Genomic DNA, 27,324 nt, shown 5'->3' with positions numbered 1-27,324 from the left:
AAACAGAGAGGGACTCAAATAACATTGCTTCCCCTACCAGCTCCAGCACTGGTCTAGAATCCTCCTCATCGGGGCTTGTGCTGGGTTTAAGTCATGCTGGGCTTCCCAAATTGAGAAACTTTTTAATCTAGAGGAGTAAGTTTTCCTCCTGGATAGTTTCGTGCTTGGTGCCAGGATCATCTGAATGTGTGAGGAGAACTGCCTTTCCATGGCGTTCAGTTGCATAACATAAGAACAGTCGTACCGGGTCAGACCAAAGGTCAATCTAGCCTAGTATCCTGTCTACCAACAGTGGCCAATGCCAGGTGCCCCAGAGGGAGTGAACCTAACAGGCAGTGATCAAGTGATCTCTCTCCTGCCATTCATCTCCATCCTATGACAAACAGACGCTAGGGACACCATTCCTCACCCATCCTGGATAATAGCCATTTAACCATCATGAATTTATCCAGTTCCCTTTTAAACTCTGTTATAGTCCTATCCTTCACAACCTCCTCAGGTAAGGAGTTCCACAAGTTGACTGTGCGCTGTGTGAAGAAGAACTTCCTTTTACTTGTTTTAAACCTGCTGCCTATTAATTTCATTTGGTGACCTCTAGTTTTTGTATTATGGGAATAAGTAAATAACTTTTCCTTATCCACTTTCTCCACTTCACTCATGATTTTATATACCTCTATCATATCCCCCCTTAATCTCCTCTTTTCCATGTTGAAGAGTCCTAGCCTCTTTAATCTTTCCTCATATGGGACCCTCTCCAAACCCCTAATCGTTTTAGTTGCCCTTTTCTGAACCTTTTCTAGTGCCAGTATATCTTTTTTGAGATGAGATCTCATCTGTACACAGTATTCGAGATGTGGGCGTACCATCGATTTTTATAAGGGCAATAATACATTCTCAGTCTTATTCTCTATCCCCTTTTTAATGATTTCTAACATCCTGTTTGTTTTTTTGACTGCCTCTGCACACTGCGTGGACATCTTCAGAGAACTATCCATGATCACGCCAAGATCTTTTTCCTGACTCGCTGTAGCTAAATTAGCCCCCATCATAGTGTATGTATAGTTGGGGTTATTTTTTCCAATGTGCATTACTTTACATTTATCCATATTAAATTTCATTTGCCATTTTGATTTCCAATCACTTAGTTTTGTGAGATCTTTTTGAAGTTCTTCACAGTCTGCTTTGGTCTTAACTATCTTGAGCAGTTTAGTATCATCTGCAAACTTTGCCACCTCACTGTTTACTCCTTTCTCCAGATCATTTATTAATAAGTTGAATAGGATTGGTTCGAGGACTGACCGTTGGGGAACACCACTAGTTACCCCTCTCCATTCTGAGAATTTACCATTAATTTCTACCCTTCGTTCCCTGTCTTTTAGCCAGTTCTCAATCCATGAAAGGACCTTTCCTTTTATCCCATGACAGCTTAATTTACATAAGAGCCTTTGGTTAGGGACCTTGTCAAATGCTTTCTGGAAATCTAAGTACACTACATCCACTGGATCCTCCTTGTCCACATGTTTGTTGACCCCTTCAAAGAACTCTAATAGATTAGTAAGACACAATTTCCCTTTACAGAAATCATGCTGACTATTGCTCAACAGTTTATGTTTTTCTATGTGTCTGACAATTTTATTCTTAACGATTGTTTTGACTAATTTGCCCGGTACCGACGTTAGACTTACTGGTCTGTAATTTCCGGGCTCACCTCTAGAGCCCTTTTTAAATATTGGCATTACATTAGCTAACTTCCAGTCATTGGGTACCGAAGCCGATTTAAAGGACAGGTTACAAACTTTAGTTAATAGTTCCGTAACTTCACATTTGAGTTCTTTCAGAAGTCTTGGGTGAATGCCATCTGGTCCCAGTGACTTGTTAATGTTGAGGTTATCAATTAATTCCAAAACCTCCTCTAGAGACACTTCAAACTGTGACAGTTCCTCAGATTTGTCACCTACAAAAGCCAGTTCAGGTTTGGGACTCTCTCTAACATCCTCAGCCATGAAGACTGAAGCAAAGAATCCATTTAGTTTCTCCACAATGACTTTATCATCTTTTTAAATGCTCCTTTTCTATCTCAATCATCAAGGGATCCCACTAGTTGTTTAGCAGGCTTCCTGTTTCTGATGTATTTAAAAAACATTTTGTTATTACCTTTGGCGTTTTTGGCTCGTCGTTCTTCAAACTTCTCTTTGGCTTTTCTTATTACTCTCTTGCACTTAATTTGGCAGTGTTCATGCTCTTTTCTATTTGCCTCACTAGGATTTGACTTCCACTTTTTAAAGGAAGTCTTTTTATCCCTTACTGTTTCTTTTACATGGTTGTTAAGCCACGGTGGCTCTTTTTAAGTTCTTTTACTGTGTTTTTCAATTTGGGGTATACATTGAAGTTGGGCCTCTATTATGGTGTCTTTAAAAAGCACCCATGCAGCTTGCACGGATTTCACTTTAGTCGCTGTACCTTTTAACTTTTGTTTAACTAACACCCTCATTTTTGCATAGTTCTCCCTTTTGAAATTAAATGTCACAGTGTTAGGCTGTTGAGATGTTCTTTCCACCACAGGGATGTTGAGTGCTATTTTATTATGGTCACTATTTCCAAGTGCTCCTGTTAAAGTTACCTCTTGGACCAGCTCCTGCGGTCTACTCAGGATTAAATCTAGAGTTGCCTCTCCCCTTGTGTGTTCCTGTACCAGCTGCTCCATGAAGCAGTCATTTAAAGTATTGAGAAATTTTATCTCTGCATTTCGTCCTGAAGTGAAATGTTCCCAGTCAATATGGGGATAATTGAAATCTCCCAGTATTATTGAGTTCTTAATTTTGATAGCCTCTCTAATTTCCCTTAGCATTTCATCATAACTGTACCTTTACGCAGGCTATCAGTTGCAGTGACTTCAGGTCTGGATGGAATACCTGACTCTGTTATTGAGAACACAGGTCTGGGAACCTGATCTGTAGTTGCATGGACATCTGCAGGAAGTCCATCATCCACAATTGTCTTGGCCAGCACAGAGTTATGAGGGTGAGGCTCACTTGATTATATCTGGCTGTGGCAATCGCTCTGGGAATTAGTAGAAAGGCATAAAGAAGTCCAGGATCTTTCTCAGTCATTGTGGAAGGTGCCTGACAACGATCCTGTGTCCATGCCTCCACTAGAACAGAAGTCTGTCCTTTGTGGCAAACCAGTCTATCATCAGATTCCAGATTTCAGCAGTGAATACTTGTGGTTGGTGACTGCCTGCTTGCTTTAGAAATCTATCAGGTTGTTGTTGTTCCTTGGAAGGTGCCGGGCTGTCCAAGTTATGCTACGCAGGGAGCACCATTTCCATAGCACGATCACTTTCTTGCTAAGGGGAAGAAGAGCAGGCTACCCCTTGTTTCTTTATGTAGTACGCTTCAGACTTATTCTCTCTCAGTATCTGTGCTACTGAATGTCACAGGACTGGGAGCAATGCCACAGATGTCAGCAGTCTGATGACTAAGTCCTAAGAAGTTTCTGTGTAGCTTCAACAGATGGTCCAGGAAGGGTACTCGACCCAAGGCAGATGTGTTTGTTATTAATGCTCTAGATCAGAGGTGTGCAACCTGCAGCCCATTGGGATAAGCTGATTGCGGATCATGAGACATTTTGCGAACATTAATTGTCCGCAGGCATGGCCCTCCAGAGCAAAAAGTGGTGCGGTTCACCGTTACCAGCCAATGGAAGCTGCAGGAAGCGGTGGGTCGCAGGGACCTATATCGGCATACAGCCACTGCAGTAATTACATCGCTTGAGTGTGTCTATACTTTGCTCCTTGTGTCAGCGGTGTGCATCCTCTTCATGAGCTCTTTTATCGATAGTACTATCAGTATGGGGCATTGCTGGATGGCTCCTGAAAGGCAGTTACAGTCAATGTAAGCAACACAATGTCTACACCAACACTGCGCTGACCTAACAATATCAACCTTGACTCTACGCTGCTCATGCAGGTAGAGTTATTAAGTCGGCGTAGCAGGGCAGTTACATCGGCAGGTACAAAATTTAAGCGTAGATAATTGCATAGTTAGGTCGACGTAAGCTGCCTTGCATCAACCTAGCTCTATAGTGTAGACCAGACCTAAATCCATTTTGCCTGGATGGCAAGATAGACTGGAACGACCAAGGGGACTGTCTGTACTCCGTGGTAAGAATGTTAGATGCTTCAGGAGTTCACATTGGTTACTGGGTTGGTCTTCTCGCAGTGGGCCCAGCCCTTTGATAGCATCATCATCAGCCGCCAGTGAAGAGCTGGTAGCCCACCGTTCAAGTAAATCAGTGACAAATTCAGCAACAAATCTCGGTCATGTGCCATATGATTAGTAGGTTGGTGAAATCTAATTGTAGAACATGCAACCAGTTTGGGGTCTCCGCCCTGAAGTCTGGCACTCTCGGCTGTGAGCCACTCAAGTCAGCGTGACACCTTCTTCCTTAGGTGCACCATCTTGACAACTAAGTATTTCATAGAGACTCTCAATGCCATGGAGCATCTTAAGAGCAGTACCTTGTACTGATAGTGATTTGGTCCCACTGTGAATCACAGGCATTTCCTGTGCGCTTGGTGGATGGCAATGTGGAAGTACCTGTTCTGTAAGTTAAGAGCTACAAAACAGTCCAGAGCTTGGAGAGATGGAATAACAGAGGCAAACCTAACAATCTTGAATCAGAACCGCTTAAGTATTTGTTTAGTTTCCTCAGGTCTTGATAAGATGAAGACCCCCTTTCTTCTTCTTCAGAAACTGTCTCCCCATACTCCTGTGGAATCGCTTCTATAGCTCTTAGATGAAATAACAAGGCTGCTTCTGATTGCAAAAGGCTTTCGTGAGAAGAGCAAAGGGAAGTGAACTTAATCATGTAGCCATGGGCAACTATATCCAAAATTCATTTGTTGGGGATGTGACCCTCCCCCAAGGAAGAACAGGCATCTTCTGTGTCCATCTACAAGAGGCATTAAGCCATCACTGGAAGGAGAAGGTTTAACCCCAGTGATGATAATTTGGGCAAAGCATCTCACCTCACTGTACAGGGAGGTCTCCTCCTGCCTATCCTAACTGCGATCTCCCTCTCTCTTTTTTAAAGGAACTTATAAAAAAAAGGAGAAGTGAGGGATTCACTGTAACAGAGTTCTGAAAAATGAGAAGCTGGTCAAACAGTCCAGGTTACATCTCACTGCCACAGACAGTCAGTGAGAACTGAGGGAAGGTTGAGACCACTCTACCCTTTATGCCCTCACTTGGAAGAATGAGGCAGCACAGGGTGCATGCATGAGCCCACCAGATACTGCTATTCAAAAGATTCAAAGCTTGCACACATGAGAGGTACACATACCTACAGAAAGATCCACATTGATATATACTGAAAGAAGACTAATTTCTCTCTCATTCTAGTGAGAATCTGAATTCATGAGTGCACTTCCTGGATATGGTTAGGGTTCAAACAGCAGCTACCTTGCATATGTGGCTACTCTAAAGTATACTCGGTTCATAAAAAGAGCTTTTATCGGATTCCAAGCACTAAGCCAGTTTCTAGCCCCAAGATTTTAATTCTGATTTAAGAGCCACAGATTCTTCAGAAGACTCCACATAGCATCTAAGGCAACTGAGTAAAACATATTTGGAAGTAGTATTTTCAAGAAGCAGTCAGCTGTAGGTTGGTAAATACATTCAAAAGCTTGTGTTTGCGGTCAGGAACAGAGCAGATTTATTCTCAACATCTGTTTCTTATGGGAGTTTTACCACCACAGAAATAAAATTACTACAGACTTTAATGTCTTGACTTTTTTTTTTTTTTTTTTGGCAGAGGTGGGTGTGAGAGTCTGTAACACTATTATGTTCACCCCTTTTTCAAACTATGATACATTTTGTACAAACTATGCCTTGTAAGGTATCATTTCAAAACTCTAATTTGCTCATCATTACTGTCCTGGTAAAATATGTGTGGCAACACTGTATGCAAAATTATAAGATTCCACTGTATGATGTTACTAAGACATATCCAGATCTTGGGAAGCAGCCACAAACCAGTTCTTCAGAGATAAAAGGCAAACTGAGGCCTCAGGCAGGTGTTAACGAAATCAAATGGACTATCATCTAGTTAAGGGGCCATTCTTTGGCAGGAAAAAGTGTTAGAGTGAGAAATTTACATTTTGCCAAAGAAATAGCTGGCTGTTCCCGTCCACATAAAATTTGTCTCTTGAACCCCAGCTGGAGATGATTCTCAAAGAAAAGGCAAAAGGCAGTAAGAATGGGGAACAGATGCCCCAAGTTATTCCTCCTTTTCTCTCTACCCACAGCAGCCACAACCCCCCGAGGAACAAAGAAACAGCTCTGGACTGAGGGACAGGACCCTCTCTGAAAGGAAATCAACTAGTGAGACTGCTGGAGTATACGCTGAGACACTTTTGCTTTGCATTCACTTAGCTTGTTAAGTATTAGTTAGGTTTTACCTTTTATTTCTGTGTAACCAATTCTGACTTTTATGCCTCACTACCTGTAATCACTTAAAATCTATCTTTCTGTAATTAACAAACTTGTCTTATCGTTTTATCTAAACCAGTGTGTTTGGATTTCAGTGTCTGGGAAACTTCATTTGGGATAACAGGATTTGTGCATATAATTTTGTATAAATAAAATGATGGACTTTATGAGCTGGACTGATTTAGTTAGCGTTGGTCCTGCTTTGAGCAGGGTATTGGACTAGATGACCTCCTGAGGTCTCTTCCGACCCTAATATTCTATGATTCTATTCTATGAGAGCTTGTGTTGCCAGAAAAGGGCAAGCAGTACACATTTCTGGGGGAAAGTTTGGGATCATGAATTTGCTGGTGTTGCTCTGACGTGTAATTCAAAAGTGGCTGGCCAGAACACTCATACAATGTAGCTGGGAGTAATTTACATGCTGGAGGCTGTGGGTAAGTAGTCCAGGAGTGGTTGCCTCACAGTGAAGCAGCGTAAAAGGCACCCGAGGCTGGAGAATTGAGAGGGGACAGCTGTTTAACAGTCCAGATTGTACCCTGGGTAATGTCACAGTGGGACACCAACCCAGTTCTTCATTCTTCTCAAATGAACCCAGATTTTTGGTTCATATCAGAAAAATGATGAACTGGGTCAGTGTCCCATCCCTGCCAAAAAAGGGACAAAGACGTAAAAATAAGGTGCCATAGCCAAATGATTGCTCCCAGCAGCCAGACAATACAGTTATAGTGTTTATGGAGTAAGCTACTGATCCTAGGCATTTATGTCCCCTCAGCACAGTATGACAGCCTAATCCTGGATTTGCCAAACTATGATTTTCCTAATCAGCGCCTACCTAAATGCCATTTCTTCTAAAAGATGCAAAAATAGCAAGTTGATTTTTTTTAAAAGTACACTTTATAGATCTATAAATCCATCAAGATAAACACATATCAAAACTGAGTTACCTTATGTCAACAAAACTAAAATTCAAATGTAACAATTTAAGACAATTAATCAATCAGCTTTCAGAGGAGATTTCTTACCTGGCTACCCCTGGTGACAGCTCAGGTACCACAACCCTTCGACTCCAAGCCACGAGGTCCCGCTCAGTGGCTATTTCACTTCGTGGTGCGTTGCTATGCATCTGTCGCACGCCCTCAATTTGCCCACTGCGCCTTAATCCTATATTTGGTGGTGAATGTACTTCTGAGGTAGAGCTTACAGAGCCTGACAAATTAAAACAGTAATTGTAGTCATCTAAACTCTAAGAGAAGGCTTGCAAAAACAAAGAGCAAGAGTAGCAATTTTAGTACATACTTTACTTGATCTATTGCTTCAGAAGAAAATTAAAGCATTAACTGAAAATGTCCAAGTGGAACTGTATGTCCATATTATCCGGAGGCACATTTCTCCTGCACAAGAATGCAGTTCACAGGCAACAAGCAGTAAAAGTGTAAAGATCTGAATAACGTAAAGATAAGCTGATAAAGCATTACTGTAGGTTCTCTCAATCCATACAGTATATGTTAACTGTTGGCCTTTAAAACCACCTTCTGAAAACCTTTTCACATTAAGGGTTATATTTTATCTTAAACTGACAGAAATTAAGTAGGCTCTTGTCACTGATCTCAGGTTGTAGGTTCACCACAGCTGGAGATTACCATCCCCACAGACTTTCTGTCTCTTGAACCCTAGCTGGACATAATTCTCAAAGAAGAGGAAAAAGTGTAAGAATGGGGATACTTTGTGGCATCCCTCTCTTTCCCTATCCATAGCAGCCACAACATCTGAGGAACCTGGATCTCCTACTGAATCCAGTCACTCCTTAAAAAATGTGAAAAAGCTACTATCCTCAAAAAATCAGATCCATTGTGACACTCATAGAATTTGTGAAGTGATGGAGTCCTGGAGATTAGGTTTCCAGTTCAAAAAAGTGGTTTTGATAGTATATTGGCGAAAACAAAACAAATATGCAAATAAACACATAAACAAAACAAACACACACACTCCAAACACTCAAATAGGAGCTGACTGCTTAGGCATCCCCTCAAGGTCCTTTCATGTAGAAATTTTCACACAGTAAGATGTTAATATCTCTACCTCTGGTCTGACAGTTCTGGGTATTGCTCCTTCTTGAGATTTACCTTCATTATTTTAATCTGATTTTTATTCCCCTGCAGATTACCAGGAGATGTACTGCAAGCTAACTGCATTGGTCCTTACTAAAGCTGCTCCAGAGCCATCCTTTTTCAGGTATTGCCTCATATCTCCCATATCCTTTGTGACACCTATGGTATTTTATCAGTGAGGTAGCTATTTCCAGATTACACAACAGTATTAAATTAATACTCTCTTCAAAAGATCACGTGGTTGCAGCACAATTTTTTGAGCTTTGCTGTACAGCTACTGTACGGTTACAATCTATATTCCTTTCTGTTAAATAATTCATTAAATTTTAGAAAAAAGCCAGAAAGCAGCAGTAATATTTATCCCCAAGTTTGTCTTTTCCACTACTCTCATACCTCCTCATTCTCATTATATCCATTTACTTTCCATTTCACATACTCTTTCTACATTTCAATTAAAAATACACATCTGGCCTGTGCTAATAGGCTGTTTAACTGGAGCTTGGACTCTAGGAACCTGCAAGATGGAAACATCCCAGAGCTTGGGCTGCAGCCTGAGCCCAACGGTCTACACTGCAATTAAACAGTCCCTTAGCTTGAGTCCAAGTCAGCTGGCATGGGCCAGCTGTGGGTGTTAACTGCAGTGTAGACACGCCCTCATTGTAAACGGCTTGAAAAGAAATAAAAGAAGTCTTACTTCTTCCTATCCGGCTAGTATTGCTGGTGCCTGCCTCCCCAGAACGTCTCTGATCTTGTTCTTGCTGAAGTCTCTGTATCATACTGTCCAACGGACTAACTTCCTGATTTGCTTGTTGACTCAGTACTTGGTTCAGTCCTGTGGGGAAAAAATGCAAGAAACAAAACTACATTCAAACTTGTATGAGTGTCACAGCAAGTAATGCAAAATAACCTTGGGTAGTTCCTGGAGAAGTAAATATCCTGTTCTTCAATACATCATATCCACACAGATTCCACATGTGGCGCACATACACCCTTGATCAGATTCTTTTTGATTTGTAGCATCAATTAGGGCCACATGTGCACCCTGGGAGCCCTGGAGCACACCAAGCCTCCCCAGCTGAAAGCATAAAGGGTGGAGTGGGCTTATCCACCAATACAGAAAGCCACAGGAACAGGACTGTGAATTAGTAGTGGGATGGATGACAGGTTGTGGAATCTATGTGGACAACATATTTTAAAGAACCAGATACTAGAGGGAAGGTAATCATTCTTTTTTCAAGTGCTTGTCCACACAGATTTCACTCTTGGGGACTAACAAACAATTGTTTAGTTGCTTGGAGATGGATAAAAGGAGTCCTACTTGAATTAGGATAGCAGAATAGCCCTACTGAAAATTAGCACCTGATCTGGAAGCCTACACTAGAGAACAGTGAGTGGTAAGTGTGTGAACTGAGATCCATGCAGCTGTGTTACATATCTCAGATGGAATATTAGCCAAAAAGATGGTTACTCACCTTTGTAACTGTTGTTCTTCGAGATGTGTTGCTCACATCCATTCCAGTTAGGTGTGCGCGCCGCGCGTGCACGTTCGTCGGAAACTTTTTACCCTAGCAACTCCAGTGGGCCGGCAGGTCGCCCCCTGGAGTGGCGCCGCCATGGCGCTCGATATATACCCTTGCCGGCCCACCCGCTCCTCAGTTCCTTCTTGCCGGCTACTCCGACAGTGGGGAAGGAGGGCGGGTGTGGAATGGATGTGAGCAACACATCTCGAAGAACAACAGTTACAAAGGTGAGTAACCGTCTTTTCTTCTTCGAGTGATTGCTCACATCCATTCCAGTTAGGTGAATCCCAAGCCATACCTAGGCGGTGGGGTCGGAGTTAGAAGTCGCGGCATGGAGCACTGCAGATCCGAAGGCCGCGTCCTCTCTTGACTGCTGGACCAGGGCGTAGTGGGAAGCAAAGGTGTGGACCGATGACCAGGTCGCTGCCCGACAGATTTCCTGGATGGGCACACGGGCGAGGAAAGCCAGCGACGACGCCTGCGCCCTGGTAGAATGCGCAGTCACACGGCCCGTAGGAACGTGGGCCAGCTCATAGCAGGTCCTGATACAGGACGTTACCCATGAGGATAACCTCTGCGAGGAGATAGGAAGCCCCTTCATGCGGTCCGCTACTGCCACGAAAAGTTGGGGGGATTTGCGGAACGGTTTGGTCCTCTCCACATAGAACGCGAGAGCCCTACGGACATCAAGCGAGTGGAGCTGTTGCTCCCTGCCTGAAGAGTGAGGTTTCGGGAAAAAAACCGGGAGGAATATCTCTTGGTTGATGTGGAAGGTCGAGACCACCTTGGGGAGAAAGGCAGGGTGTGGCCTCAGCTGCACCTTATCTTTGTGGAAGACTGTATACGGGGGGGTCTACCACGAGAGCCCGGAGTTCCGACACCCGCCTAGCTGAGGTGATAGATACTAGAAAGGCAGTCTTCCAAGAGAGAGAGAGTAGGGAGCAAGTAGCTAACGGCTCAAAGGGGGGCCCCCATGAGCCGAGACAACACCAGGTTAAGATCCCAGGTTGGAGCAGGGAGTCGGACGTTAGGGTATAAACGTTCCAGCCCCTTCAGGAATCTAGACACCGTCGGGTGAGAAAAAACGGAGCGGCCATCCCCACCGGGGTGAAAGGTGGAGATAGCTGCCAGGTGGACCCGCAACGACGATATCGCCAGACCCTGTTGTTTGAGGGACCAAACATAGTCTAAGATATTGGCCACCGAAACTTCCATAGGGCAGAGACCTTTCTCCACGCACCAACAGGAGAAACGCTTCCACTTGGCCGAGTATGTCGCTCTAGTGGAAGGCTTCCTGCTGCCCAAAAGTACCTCCCGTACCGGGGTGGAGCAGCGCAGTTCAGAACCGGTCAGCCACGCAGGAACCACGCCGCTAGGTGCAGCGACTGCAGGTCCGGGTGACAGAGAGTCCCGTGTTCCTGGGTGATCAGATCCGGGTGAAGGGGCAGGGGAACTGGGTCGGCTATGGCCAGGTCCAGCAGCATGGGGTACCAATGTTGCCTGGGCCACGCCGGGGCTACCATGATCACGCGAGCCCTGTCCCTGCGCACCTTCAGAAGGACCCTGTGGACCAGTGGGAATGGGGGAAAGGCGTAGTACAAGTGGGTCGTCCACGGAATAAGGAAGGCATCCGCTATAGACCCGGGCTCCCTGCCCTGAAAGGAGCAGAACGCCTGGCACTTCTTGTTCCCCCCGGACGCGAAGAGGTCCACACGGGGATAACCCCACCTCTGGAAGATTGAGAGGGCGACGTCCGGGCGAAGGGACCACTCGTGTGATAGGAAGGATCTGCTCAGGCGATCTGCCAGCGTGTTCCGTACTCCGGGGAGGAAGGAAGCCGTGAGGTGAATGGAGTGGGCTACACAAAAGTCCCAGAGTCGCATCGCCTCGTGACATAGGGGAGAAGATCTGGTGCCGCCCTGCTTGTTGATATAGTACATGGTCGTCGTGTTGTCGGTAAACATCGCGACACAACGACCTCGAAGCTGGTGACAGAACGTTTGACAAGCAAGGCGGACAGCTCTCAACTCCCGCATGTTGATGTGCATCTTCACCTCCTGCGGGGACCACAGGCCCTGTGTTCTCAGGGTTCCCAGGTGGGCCCCCCAGCCGAGATCTGAGGCATCCGTTGTTAGGGACACGGAAGGCTGAGGTGGGTGGAAAGGGAGCCCCGCACACACTACGGACTGGTCTAGCCACCAGCCGAGAGAATCTAACACCCCCTGGGGGATTGTGATCAGCATGTCTAGCGGTTGCCTTGCCGGCCGGTAATGTGCGATGAGCCACAACTGGAGCGGCCTCATGCGGAGCCGAGCGTAACCGGTCACAAATGTGCATGCTGCCATGTGGCCTAACAGGGTTAGACATGTCCGTACTGATGTCAAGGGGGCTGCCCGCAATCGCTGAACGATCGCCGACAATGCCTGGAACCTCGGTAACGGCAGAAGAGCCCTGGCCACGGTGGAGTCCAGGACGGCCCCGATGAACTCCACCCTCTGCGTGGGGAGCAGGGTGGACTTGTCTATGTTGATCATGAGGCCCAAGGTAGCAAACAGGCCGGTGATCACGCGGACGTGGCTGCAAACCTGTAGTTCCGACGTGCCCCGAATTAACTAATCGTCTAGGTAAGGGAACACATGGATACGACTGCGCCGAAGATGTGCCACAACGACTGCCATGCATTTTGTAAATACCCTCGGGGCCGTAGAAAGGCCAAATGGGAGGACTGCAAATTGGTAGTGAAGGGGGCCCACCACGAATCGAAGGAAACGTCTGTGGTGTGGCCAAATGCCAATGTGAAAATAAGCGTCCTGCATGTCGAGGGCGGCGTACCAGTCTCCCGGATCCAGGGGTGGGATAATGGTCCCCAGGGATACCATGCGGAACTTCAACTTCACTAGGTATTTGTTGAGCTCTCGCAGGTCGAGGATAGGCCTGAGGCCTCCCTTGGTCTTGGGGATCAGAAAGTAGCGGGAATAAAACCCCTTGCCTTTCTCGTTTTCCAGAACCGCCTCTATAGCTCCTTTGTTGAGGAGCATCTGTACCTCCTGTCGAAGGAATTGCTCGTGAGAGGGGTCCCTGAAGAGGGACGAGGAAGGGGGGCGGGAAGGAGGAAACGATATAAACTGCAGGCGGTATCCCGTCTGCACCGTGCGCAAGACCCAGCGGTCCGATGTTATTTGGGTCCACGCCGGAAGGAAAAACGAAAGGCGGTTGGAAAACGGGGGGGAAGGATCCGTGGGGGAAACTGTTACTGCGCCCTCGGGCGCACCTTCAAAACGAAGGCTTGGGTCCAGGCGGGGGCTTAGAGGAGCTTTGATTCTGCCCCCCTTGGTTCCCCGAATGTCTACGCCTTCCATTCCTGCCACGGCGCCTATTGAGGTCCTGCCGTTGGCGGAACTGGGGGTATGGCCTGCGCTGCTGCTGCTGCTGTGGCCGGAAGGGTCTGCGCTGCGTTCCCGGCATGTGCATCCCAAGGGAGCGCATAATGACCCGATTGTCTTTGAGGCTCTTAAGTCTGGGGTCTGTCTTTTCCGAAAACAGGCCCTGGCCTTCGAACGGGAGGTCCTGGATGGTATATTGGAGCTCCGGTGGAAGGCCAGAGACCTGCAGCCAGGAGATACGGCGCATCGTTACCCCCGAGGCGAGGGTGCTGGCAGCCGAGTCTGCAGCGTCTAAAGAAGCTTGCAACGAGGTTCATGCAACCTTCTTGCCCTCGTCCAGTATGGCCGCAAATTCTTGGCGGGCCTCTTGTGGCAGCAGCTCTTTGAATTTGTCCGCTGCCACCCACGAGTTAAACGCGTATCTGCTGAGCAGGGCTTGTTGGTTTGAAACCCTGAGCTGAAGGGCCCCAGCTGAGTAGACTTTGCGGCCAAGGAGGTCCATACGTCTGGCCTCCTTGGCTTTGGGGGCTGGAGCTTCCTGCCCATGACGCTCCCTCTCGTTCACCGACTGCACGACCAGGGAACACGGTGTCGGGTGGACGTGGAGGTACTCGTAGCCCTTGGAGGGGGCCATGTACTTCCTCTCGACGCCCCTCGCCGTAGGGGGGATGGAGGCCGGTGACTGCCAGATGGTATTGGCGTTGGCCTGGATCGTCCTAATGAAGGGTAGGGCGACCCTGGTGGGAGCATCAGACGAGAGGATGGTGACGATAGGGTCCTCGATCTCAGAGACCTCCTCGGCTTGCAGGCTCAGATTCTGAGCTACTCGCCTAAGGAGGTCTTGGTGCGCCCTGAGATCCAGCGGGGGAGGGCTACTGGAGGAGGTGCCAGCCACCGCTTCATCAGGGGAGGAGGATGAGGAGACCCCCGGCAAGAAAGTGTCCAACGGGGGGTCTCCCTCTGCCCTCGCCTCTGTCTCAGGAGCCAGAGCAGAGTCTTGCTGCTTGGATCCTTCCTCTCCATCCGGGGAGGGAGGGGGGCGAGACAACGAAGCTTCCGGCACCCTGTGCTCCGCCGTCGCAGGCCTAGCAGGAAGCTGTTGGGGGCCCTGGGCTTCATGGTATGCCCAGGTGGTCCAAAACCCCCACTGCTGCGGACCTTGGTCCTGTTGCGGAGGGTCTTGAAATAATGCCGCCTGCCTGTCGGTGCCCAGCGCATACACGCTGTCTGTTTGAGAAGACACCGACGGCTGCCTAGAAGGCCATGGCGGGGCCGACCCCGGCTGGTAAGGGTCTGCACGGGTCGGCACCGAAGATCTTCTCGGTGCCGGGGAACGGTACCGGGAGTCATAGCGGTGCCGGGATCGGGACCGGGTTCTGTCTCGGTGCCGGGATCTGGACCGGTACCGGCCGCTGCTTCGGTGCCGGGATCGGGACCGGGACCTGCCACCGATGCGGTGCCGGGAGGTCGACCGGGACCGGGACCTGCCACCAGCTCGGTGCCGGGAGGTCGACCGGCGCGGTGAGTGACGGCGGGACTGGCTCCTGGAGTCACGGTGCCGGTATCGGCGGCTGGAGTCAGACCGCGACCGTCTGGAGGTCGATCGGTGCCGCGAGTGCGACCGGTACCGCCGAGGGGAGCGGTGCCGGGACTGCGAGCGGCGGTGGGATCTTGATCGACCGTGGCGTCGGGACCTGGATCGCGAGCGCGAGTCCCGAGATGGTGCCGACATCATGGGCTTGCCTCTAGATGCGACCCGCACCGGAGGTACCGGGGGTGGCAGCTGAGTAGACTCAGTTAGGGCGATAAGGTCCCGTGCCGAGGCGAAGGTCTCCGGCGTGGATGGGACCAATAGCTCAACCCCAGATCTTATGGGGGAGCTTGGCGGCACCGGACTCGACGGAGCCGGTGGTGCCGCGGCCGATGTCGATGCCGGGCGCTCCAATTGGGTCTGCCTGACTGGAGCAGCAGACGCTGACGGTCTCGCCTCTGCACCCGGTGCCGGGGAAGGTCGGTGCCAGGGAGTCTTCCCGGTGCCGGTGCGATCCGGTGCCGGCGCCGAGATCACGGCCTGTGAAGCTGCCGGGTCAAGTGCCGCCTCCATGAGGAGAGTCCTGAGTCTTTGGTCTCTCTCCTTCTTTGTCCTGGGCTTAAAAGCCTTGCAGATGCGGCACTTGTCCGACCTGTGCGATTCCCCCAGGCACTTCAGACACGCGTCGTGGGGGTCGCTGGTAGGCATAGGCTTCTTACAGGCCGCACACTGCTTAAAGCCCGGCGAACCAGGCATGAGCCCGGTGCCGGGAAGGGCTACAGCCCCCGGCCAACAACTATCTACAATACTATTTACACCTAATTACTTAACTAACTACATTTAACGATCTAACTAACAACTGTAACAATAACGATAGTTAACAAGGAGAGCTAGGGACGTGGAGGACAGCTATGCCGCGCTCCACAGTTCCAACGACCGACACGGCGGTAAGAAGGAACTGAGGAGCGGGTGGGCCGGCAAGGGTATATATCGAGCGCCATGGCGGCGCCACTCCAGGGGGCGACCTGCCGGCCCACTGGAGTTGCTAGGGTAAAAAGTTTCCGACGAACGTGCACGCACGGCGCGCACACCTAACTGGAATGGATGTGAGCAATCACTCGAAGAAGAACAGGCTAATATTCCAAGCTGCTTGAGCCATAGTGGAATAAAGTTCTAATATGATCTTTTGAGCTAGATGATAAGTCATTATGCAATCGGAGATCCATGTGGATATAGGTTGCCCTCTGAGTCTGTCTGCAAATGCTACAAATAGCCTAGATGTGCTCTTTAAAGATCTTGTCCTATCTAAAAAAGATAAAGCTCTCACTATGGCTATTGCGTAAAGCTTCACTTCCCCTGGATTAATATGAAGCTCAGGAAAGAAAACCAGAAGGTAAGTGAACTAATTTATATGGGATTCTGAAATAATCTTAGGCAGGAACTTCAGGTGAAGTCTAAGGGTAATCCTGTCATTGCGAAATATTGCATATGGGGGACCAGTCATGAGTGTCCAAATTTCCTCTGCCCTCCTAGATTACTTAAGGATCACTGAAAGCTGTTTTCACTGAGAGATGAGAAAAGTAGGACATGGCAAGGGTGAAAGGGGATCCCTAATAAATCAAGCTAGTACCATATTAAGGTTCCAGGGAGAAGGTGGTATTGTAACAAGGGGGAAAACATAAATAAGTATTTTCAATAATTTTTCCACTCTCTGTGAAAAAAACACGTCACCTGGGATAGGACAATAATTTGCACATAGTGCTGCTAAATGGACTCTGATTGAACAGATGGAAAGTTCAGGCTTGTCTCCAGGCTAACAAATACTCCACTATTGCTGGAATTGGAGAGAACAGTGCGGACGTGCTCAGAGAAAACCTCTTCCATTTGGCCTTGTATGTCAGTCTGGTCAAAGGCTCCTTACTTTGAATCCAAGTGTTCTGAATCTCAGCTGAACGGCTCATCTCTGTGTATTACATCCAGCCTGTCAGGTGTAGTGATGCTGGGTCCAGGTTCAAGATCTGAGTGATTATGCCAGGCAGAGCTGGTAAGGCGGCTGTGCTGATGTATTCAGATTTGGAGAGTCTCAGAACTCTTGGCCCATGCTGAGCCTATCATGAGGATGTAACCATCATATTGTCTCAGTTTCTTCAGAACCCTTGGTATCAAGGGTACTGGGGAAAGGCATACATTAATCCCAGTGTAGCGTTCCCTCTGGTGCAAAGCATCCAACACTTGTTGTGGCGGGTTGCAAACAAGCACACTTTTGAGAGTCCCCATCTGGAAATGCTCAGCAGGATTGAGTATTTGAGAGGCCACTCACAGTTTTCAGAAAAAGTCCAGGTGAACTGGTCTACTAGGGTGTTCTGAAGCCTGGGCAGGTGGAGAGATATCGGATGCACCATTCCCACAGATGGACAGCTTCTTGGCAGAGTGGAGAGAATCTCTCTCATACTTGTCTGTTTATATAGTGCAAAACTGGTGTTGTCTGCCAGTACTTGGATTGCTGAGCACTGCAGAAGAGGTAAGAAACCCTTACATGCCAGGTATCTGAGCTAAAATTTTTGTGTGTAGACAGGCCTGCTGAGGAACTGTAGCCCCCTGAATTTTCAGCTGCTAGAGATGCACCAGCACAAACCCTGACTAAAGGCATCTTTTACCAGAACCTTTATAAGTAAAGGCATGGAGAAAGGACACCTAAAATGGTTCTATCCATCAGTTTAACAAGGAGAGGATTTCTTGTGGGACTGTGATCACCATATCCATGCAGTGCCTGTTCAGTAAATATATTGATTTCATTCACCCTTGCCACTTCTAAGGTGAAGTCTGGCATGCTGTGGAACATAAGTGCATGCAGTCATATGTCCCATGAGCCTCAGGCACATCCTCACCAGTGTCCTTGGGTGGGCTTGAAGTTGAATGAGGAAGCCCATTAACGTCCAAAATCTCTATTCAGGAAGATGCCCTCACTGACCTGAAGTCTAACACTGCCTCCTCTATGAATTCTGTGGTCTGAGTTAGAGTCAATATGGATTCTGAGTCCTAGTGAAACAAATAATTTTAGAATTACATGAAGTGAACCCGTCACTTGCTGTAGAGATCTCCCTCAAACTAGCTAGTTATCTAGATAGGGATCTAGCTGAATTCTGCCTCCCTAAGATTAGCTGCCACTACAGCCAGAACTTGGGTAAAGACCCAGGGAGTTGTGGGGTAGCCAAAGGGTAAGACTCTGTATTGGGAGTGTGATGTGATAGAGTTTTGTGGTGGAACAATCAAGGGGTCAATGGCATCAAATTTATTGTGCATTTGGAGCCCCAGACTGGGAGGCAGTTGAGGGGGAGGCAGAATCAGCGCTGGTGAAATCTCTGCCTCTCCCTTGGAGTCTCCAGTTAATATTGGGATGGAGACCACTGCCTGCAGTGAGGCCATGGTCTCTGCTGCTCTCTCTTCAGAGAGAAGAGAATCTCAAAGAGTGCAAGGTTGCCCTGGAATCTTTCAGGGTATGGAATGCTTCATTTGTGCCACAATTAAACAGATTATTGTGCTCAAATAAGAGGTCCTCAATTGCTATCTGCCCTCAAGTGGAAGGTTCTCAATTGTTACCTGGACCTCCCTTTGAATTCCAAGTGCCTGACCCCAAAAAAGATCTCCTCGTGGTAACTGCAGTGGCTATTGTTCTTCAGACAAATCCGAACACAGACTAAAGTGAGGCTCTGGCAGTCAGCTAGCCCTTGGCCATGAGGGATTTCATCTTATCCTGATGTTTGTTAGATAGTTTGTCTACAACACTGAGAGCTTGTCCCAATTAAAAAAAAATTGTATTTGAGAGCAGTACTGGCTAATGAGCAGCCTTTTTGGCCAAAAAAGTCAAGGTTTTTAAGGTCCTTTCCATAAGGGGTGGACTTTGGAGTACTCTGATGTTTTTGTCCTCTCTTGGACAGCTTGCACCACCAGAAAGCCAGGTACAGGATGCTAGTAAAAGAACGCAAACCACTAGGCATGGACCTTCTACCTTTCACCAAAAATCTTGGAGCTGGATGGTACGGATGTAAGCATATGTGAAATGGACTTGGCAGGTTCAACTAAGCATCATTTGTAGGCATAATTGGTCTTCCTGATATTCAGAAGTTAATGCTTTTGCTCCTGGATAACCTCTAGAGGAATGTCTACTGTTTCTATCATCCTCATCATCAGCTCTTGAAAGACCTTAAACTGATCCATAGAGGCTGTAGTTGGAGGATTGATAGCCTCATCTGGGGAAGAAGAGGTGGTGGGTACTCCTGCTCAGCAGAGTGAAGGTCATCCCCCTCATTCTCCCTCTAACCTTTCAGCAGCTGTAGCTGGATCTGCTGAGAAGTTTGGGGAGAATGAATCTCCTTCCTGGCTGAGAGAGAGATCTGGCTGTCGATACGGAGAAGAATGCTGGTTTCCTGCAATAGGGATTCATATCCCAGGGGGACCAATACGGCCATGACTGGTATGGCTATCATGGGGGAGAGGACAATGCAACCTTGATCATCTTCTAGGGATACCCACTGGGATGTTCCCAATGCAACCTTGATCATCTTCTAGCTCATGTAATAGACTAATCTCTAGTGGCTCACTATGCCACCCATGGGAGTGATGGGCCATCAGTAGGGAATAATCTCTGCTATGTTCTGCTGATGAGAAAGAGCAGGAACAAACCTCCTCTAGGGGACGATCTTGTCTGGTGTATCTTATTTACGACATTGGTGCCAATGAGACACCTCTGGAAAGACATGGCAACTGAGGAGATGAGGAGTTAGCAACAATGTCTCAATCTATATTCTAGCAAGGGTGACTCAGGGCCAATGGAAAAGTCACTCAGTACTGTGAACTGCTTCAGTGCTGAGCTGGAGAGCACTGAAGTTTCCAGTGTTGTAGCCTCAGATGTTGGTGGCTGACACTTCTGCAGTCAGTGAACCACTCTCTGCTGAGACTCAATGTACCAAGCTCAATGCCAAGGTTCTGTACTCAGGGAAACTCAGTTGTTAGATTCTGGAGGAACTGATGCCGCCTTAGTCTACAATATCAATGTACCAGCACTGACTCAATTTTATGGCCCTTAAGAGAAGAAGCCCAAAAGAAATGTGGCCCTTGGGTCTCCTGCCTGGCATTGGTGAAGGTAACCTACACCTAGTTACTTCAATGGAGAGATGCAAATTCTTGACTCTGGAGTGGCAGACAAACAAGGCATGTGAGAAGCAACAGCATGGGAGCATGGAGTGGAATTATGGCTCAGCAGGGCACTAGCGATAACAAACTGACCTGCCTGGTGTTGCTTCTCTGATCTCCCAGAGCCTGAGCAAGCTTGTTTAGGCCTCCCTCGCCCTCTGCATAAGATTTGAGAAGGAATGGCCCATGGAACAACGTTCCAAAATGTGTCTCTCATTAATAGGCATAGTGATGTCGCATAAGGAACAGATCTTAAACCCTGGTGACTTGTTGTCTGCCATATTCTCAGTACCCCTGTACAGGTGCGCATGTGTTTGGGGCTACCTAGAAGAAAGAAGACATAACTGGCTAAACTATGAAAAAAGGAATATTGTCTCTTTGATTATTTGTTTAAAGCCATCAGGCAAAAGAAACTTAACTAAACTACATTAAACAATACCATTAATTGTAAACCTAAAAATCTAATTTGCACAGTGCCAGGGATGTGAACACTGCAAAGGGCACTGTATCGCAGTCACAGGTGGTAAGAAGGAAGTGAGTGGCAGTTTAGCCTGTTCCACACCTTTTATACCATCAAATTTATTTAGGGAGGAGGAGGAGGGCATGTTGCAGGTGCCGGTGTGAGTCCACTGGACACTGCTAGTTAAAAAGGGTCAAGTGCATGTGCACCAACAGTGGAATCTGGATGGACAATCACTCAGCTAAAACAACTGTATTCTAATGGGGCTCCTACTAAATTGTACAAGATCAGCACTGCAAATAACCTTCTTAATTTTTAGAAACATACATTTTAATTATGGCACATAGCAGTTATGCTAGATCAAGAATTAGTTTTTACTGAATGTCTAGCTGGTGTTTCCTTGTTTCCAGCTGATGTTTTCCTAAGCAAGTCAAATCCCTAATCTCAGTTGATATTTCTCTCCTCAACTGAATATAAGTTTAGACTCCCAGCTCCTAGACGCAGTTCCCCTCAAAGCCAAAAATTTTTTTTCTCTCATCATTGCTGCTCCTCTTGTTAGCTGCCATTTAAGATCAAGATTTATTACACACCAAAAAGGATTTTTTCTTAATTAATCTGATAAACATAGTGGCAATATTCTAGAGTCCTATTAACTCCAACTGTATTAGACCACACACAAACCACTGCACTATACTTTCCATATGATGAATTCAATATTCAAGCCCATGTACACTATAGCATACCGTACTTAAGCTCTATGTACCTGAGGAAGTCACCCCCATCTGTGGAATAAGCTGCTCATCCCTGCAGTTCTCACGACCTGGAACTAATCTCTGGTATCTTGATGGATGAGGGTTGCCATCAACATCAACCAAAAATGGGGGAGGCATGAGATGTGGAGCCTGCTGTGTCTGTTCATCTAAGACAAAGTTGTTGGCATCCCGGATAAGAGGTCGATAATCACTGTGAAAGAACATCTGATCTGCTATCTGTAATGTAAAGCCAATTTTTGATTAATTACAAGCAACTGATTAAAAATAGAAACATTCAAATAAAAATGTCTGCAGTAAGTTTCAATGTCTTTTCCTAGCAAGTAAGTGATTTGTACTGATGGACACTTCTGTAAAAATGAGGTGGTCACAGAATAGCTACTTTACCTCCTTTCCAGAGGAGTATATAATGTGCTAATGTTTTCCCCATCTAATAGTCATTTTTGTACTGTACTGCACTGGGGAATAAAACCCAGACTTATCCTCTAAAAACACAGTTGCTTGGCAGAAAGCAGCGTAAATTGGGTTAAGTAGTTTATAAACTCTGCTATATTGTACATCTGACTACTACAGTTATGTTACTGCATTTTTAGGAGATATGGGGTGAAATGGAGATAAGCAGGAAATCATTTATATCATTTTAGTATTCATATTAACACCATGTGTTAATACACACAACTAAATTTTAAAAATCTTTATCTATTAGAGCAGATACTTCAAAAAGCCTGTTATAAAAGTAATTAAACAAACACTGATTTAAACCATATCAGAGTCGTTTTAATACCAATATGGCACTACTGGGAGCCTGTATAAGCATAAGAAAATATCTAGGATCACCAAAATTAACCCATCCTAATTAAAATTACATTAATATAACACAAAGTACATTTACAGTAGTGGTGCGCAAACTGTTCCAGCAACGCCCCACCTTACCAGTAACGGATCTGTCTACACTCCCCCTCCATTGCTAAACAGCCACGGCCTCCTCAACAATGGAACTTGGGCTGAGGCAGAGCTGGGGGCAGAACTGGTCTAGGGACAGAGAGGGAATGAGGGTAGAGCTGAGCTGGGAGCCGAACAGGAGGCTCAGTGGAACTGGGGTGAAGCGGGTTTGGGAGTGAGTGGGACAGGGACGGATCTGGCCTGGAGGCAGAACAGAACTGGGAGCTGAATGGGGTTGGGGGAGAAGCAAGGTTGGGAGTGGAGCTGGTCTGGGGGTAAAATGCAGCTGGAAGCATGGTGTTCCCTCCCCACCCTCTGTGGGAGCTGGCTCAGGCCCTGCCATGTCCCCTCACCTCAAATGTTCCTCCACACCCCCTTAGGGGGATGCCCCCACAGTATGAATTTGCAGTATGAATCTGTCTCCAAATAACTTCCAGAGCAAGTGATATAAACAAGGATGAACCACAAATGTGATAATCCAAAAATATCTTTTAAAAAGATCAATTTCAATTAATTAGAATTAATCAGGAATCAGCACAATTATGTTAGAAAGCCAGGGTTAAATCTAGAATGAATTTAATTGGAGTGCATTAAAGTCACCTACTTAACAAAGTACTAAGCATTTCAATCTATTTTTATTATCAGAGGTATTTCTACTCCTTTTGTTCTAAGCATGGAAACATGGAGTGACTACAGCTGAACAGGAGGCAGAAAGCAGCAGCAAGTTATAGAAACATACCATATTGTATGAGCTGGAAAAAAAAGAAAGAAAATAAAGAGAAGGAGAATGGAATCTAACAATACAAATATAAAAGCTTTACTTTGCATGACTGAAAAGATAAAAAGCTTTAACATCCGTGAAATAAATTTGATGTCAATGTTTTTTCCAACAAAAAGCATGCACAAACACTTTTACTTAAACATTGAAAATGATATTTTGATTCATGCCTTGCACTGTACCTTATCATATTTGCTACTGGAGCCAAAGCCAAAAATCAGAAGGTGCCCGTGAGAGTCTGTACATGCAAAATGCTGGCCATCAGGAGAGCACTTGCAGTCAAAAACTGCCCCGTGTCCTTGTCCTTCAATCTGAAATACATTAAGGCAAAAAAAACCCAACAAACAAAAAAACAATGATCAAAAACCAGGGAGACATAGCATATTAAATTACAATCTCAACACTGTGATGTTGAAATGCACATAAAACATCCCAAAACAGCACACTGTTAGATGAAAGATACAGTAGGTCTTTTACTTTTTAGCCATTTACTTACCAGTAATTTTGCTTTAGTACTCATGAAAGATGCCTGATTAATAGCAGTAGAAACTGACCGACTTTAACCGCAGAGCAAGCACAGTACAGGAAGATACAACAAAACTTTCCCCCTTGATGTCCTGATGATAAATTAAACAAAGAGCTGCGCAGTTCAGGGTTTCAGTCGCTACACTGATTCTACCTTCTGCCTGTTAAACTTGTCAATCAGCATTAACTGCGATGGTGTTTTTGTGATGTCAATACTTATCCACTAGCATACGCACTGAATAAATCAACCCATATATTGCCTGCTTCTAAAATTCCTACCCATATTTGTGTGTGTGAAGAATTTAGATTTGTTTGGTCTTAACTCATTTTAAAAAGGAGAACTGCAAAGATTTTAAAAAAGGAATTTTTACCTGATACTCATTTTCTGTTCTCCAGTTCCATTAAGCCAGAACAAATAGGTTTTTTGTTTTCCCCTGAAACCTGTCAATCAAGCAGATGTGACCAATCACCACGCTGAGTTTTTATGTCTTTAGCACCTCTTCAGATAGTCCCTTTCTACACTCCCCAGTCAAGAACTTTTTGCATTTGTCTTTTAAAGACACAAAAAATTTCTTTCCTTAACTATGCCAGGCTTGTAAACTTACAAAGAATAATTGAATTCAGTCCACACAATAATAATTTGCACTTCCATAGTACCTTCCAACAGAGGCTATCAATGTGTTTTACAAACATTACTGAATTAAGCCTCAAAATTCCTGTAAGGTAGGCACTAATATATCCATATTACTAATGAGGAAGCTGAGGTATAGGATCGCATATATCAGTGGCAAAACCTCTCCTTTATTTCCAGTCACTTTAAATCACTAGCTTATACTCCCTCTCACTACAGAGGTTTCAAAGAAAAGTGAGGCAGGTTTCTGGATTAGTAAAATTGAACACAGAAAACTATGATGTTATTATGTTCTCTGTTTTTGTCATTTGCTATTCCATAATGAAAGGGTTCTTAATAGAAGTATCCCACAGAAAAGACAGAAAATAAAACAGATTAGTCCTTCAAGAGAGCCACCCTAACATCAAATTGGCTGAGGAAGGCAGAATTAATTTTAGTGAATGCGTAGATGCAACAAAGCAGTCAGCTCTACTGATTTTTTTGAGGAGGCTCACCTTTTTGTTCAATGAGGAAGTCATGATTCTGGTAAAGTAGGCAGGTAACTTCTGCACAGAAATAAGCCTTGCAGAGTCCTTCTTAAATACAACTCCAGGGTCCCCTTACAGCCTAACACATTTAAGATTTTTTCTTGTTGGAGAAAGGCAATAACTGGGCAGAATTATTTCCTGCCTCTGGTGAAATTCAGATGAAATCTTATATTAAGGTTTTCCACTCTAATAGGAAAGATAGTTTGGATAGATTCTTCTCAAGAAACTCTTATAAAAGTTATAGAATACAATCGCTGAAGACATTCTTTTCTGCATGTACCACAAAAAGAACACTGACCCTATCTTGTAGATGCTCAGCTTCTCTAGTGATGAGTATGTACCAATACATAGGCTACGTCTTCACTACCCGCCGTATCGGCGGGTAGTAATCAATTGCTCGGGGATCGATATGCCGTGTCCCATCTAGACGTGATATATCAATCCCCGAACGCACTTATATCGATTCCGGAACTCCACCAACCCCAACGGAGTTGCGGAGTCAACATGGGGAGCCGTGGACATCAATCCTGCGCCGTGAGGACGGTGAGTAATTCGATCTTAGATACTTCGACTTCAGCTACGTTATTCATGTAGCTGAAGTTGCATATCTGAGATAGATTTTCCCCCATAATGTAAACCAGCCCTTAGTCTCTAGATGTGGCTAGGTTTGTCTTGAATGAGTTTCCAGGACGGTCTTTGGCCAGCATAATTTATTCAGAATGCGTTGTTTATAAGCCTCTCCCTGCCCCTACAAAGAAAATATAATACTCTGCTTTCTGGATTATTGTGACTGACCTGCATCTAAGTCAGGTTTGGTGAACTGTGAGTTTGGAGGTTTACAAGAACCATCACTTAATCTGATTGCACCAATTAAATGCCATTTCCTGGGCCATCTGTATGTTACTACAGTCTTGTTTGTACTGTTTGCTAGCATCCTAACAAAAGCTGAAGTGAAGGAAAGAGATGTAAGAAATGGGGAAGGAAAACATGACTGAAAATAAGCTTTTGCTTGCTAGCCTGGATATCATCTGTAATATTTAGGAAAGCTGCAGTTCTTCTCAGAGATTAACAGATCCACAGAGGAGAGACCTCAGGCTTGGATGTGACGTTTTAAAGGCAAGATATTCAAACACCATTTTTTGGGGATGTGGCACATCATCTCAGCTAGTCACTTCAGTCAATATTAAGTTTTTCAAGCACAGCATTAGCTTTATCTTGAGCCAGCTAAGCACTATTACGGCTGCCATTAGGAGAGTCCTGCTCATCATGATTCCTTGTCTGTTTCTATAAGCAACAAAGATATGTCTGTCTTTATCCACTTACACAGTGGATTGAGGAGAAACTTCTTGAAACTTAAAACCATGATAAGTAGGACCATCCTACTCTGGACTGATGAAAAATACAGTTTTTCTTTGAGTCATTCTGCACTTCAAAACCTGCATCCAAAGTCACAACTGTCCAGTGTGATCCTAGACTGCAGAATCCAGGAAAATTTAGTTACTGTGCATCTACCACAAAAGTTACCCCAACATGGGAAGGAAAGAAAACCTTGCTTTCTAAAGTCCCAGTATAAATCCAAGTATCCAGATAACAACTGGCATAAGATCTCATAAAGCTTGGTCCACAGGAACCATGTCAGATATGACATAAATAAGAAGCACACGGAATCTCACTGAGCTGTCCCAGATGGATTCTGATTTTTTGCAACCTTTCTTCTTAAAAGGACTCTAATCCCTGTGCCTAATTAACAAACGGCATTGAATAGGAGCGATGATGCTGGAGAAACTGCAGAATTTATCACATTACACTGGATATACTAGAGTGCAACATTAAAAGTCTGGTAGTCATGTTGAGAGGACTGTTAAAAGAACAGTTTTTGCAAAAAAAAAAAAAAGGCGAAGCTGCTTGGTATATCTCGAGTTTTATGGATGATAGATATTCTGAAGATAGATAGAGCAACACAATACTATAAGAGGATGAAAGGATGCATCTGTGCTCTTCACCTCTCTCTATTTTCTGTACAGTGATACAGCAGTGTCCGGTTGCTGCTAAGGACAAGGAAAGATTGGAAACCACAACAGATTCCTTAATGGAGAACGAGAGTGAAGAAATTCTCAAGTACAACTGGCAGCCTCTGCTTGATTGACAATTTCCAGGAAGAAACCCATTTAATTTGAATTAGTGGATGTTAGTAAACAAAGTAGATTCTTCTAAGCAAAATAATGGTCAGACAATTATTAAATACTTAAATCATCATTTTTAAACAAAGTATCTCTTTTTAATTGGAATTCATCCAGGAGAAAATGACTCAGCAGAACCAGCTTTAGTAGAACCACTTTTATCACGTTCCATAAAGGAGAATATCTTCGAGTCAACACTCAATCTTTTGTTCTGAATGATGTAACAAGAAAAAGGAAGAGAGAGAAAAGATCCATCCAGAAGCCCCGATTCTGCAACTACATCAG

At 45.6% G+C, this 27,324-nt stretch overlaps 1 protein-coding gene across 3 annotated transcripts in view; it reads right to left on the bottom strand.

The window, feature by feature from the left end:
- The window catches only part of PHIP (pleckstrin homology domain interacting protein), a 339,268-nt gene that overhangs the window by 133,926 nt on the left and 178,018 nt on the right, over positions 1–27,324 (bottom strand). For all 3 annotated transcript variants that reach the window (XM_050950076.1, XM_050950077.1, XM_050950079.1), the window contains 4 exons: positions 23,359–23,487; positions 21,450–21,675; positions 9,294–9,431; positions 7,514–7,697 (listed from right to left, as the gene is read on the bottom strand). In XM_050950076.1, the coding sequence (XP_050806033.1) occupies positions 7,514–7,697; positions 9,294–9,431; positions 21,450–21,675; positions 23,359–23,487 (677 nt within the window). The remainder of the gene's footprint in view (positions 1–7,513; positions 7,698–9,293; positions 9,432–21,449; positions 21,676–23,358; positions 23,488–27,324) is intronic.

Source organism: Gopherus flavomarginatus, chromosome 4 (genome assembly GCF_025201925.1).
Source record: "Gopherus flavomarginatus isolate rGopFla2 chromosome 4, rGopFla2.mat.asm, whole genome shotgun sequence".
In the NCBI taxonomy this organism is placed as follows: Eukaryota; Metazoa; Chordata; order Testudines; family Testudinidae; genus Gopherus; species Gopherus flavomarginatus.
Note: the sequence above shows the minus strand (reverse complement) of the source record. Positions and strands in the feature narration are given on the sequence as shown.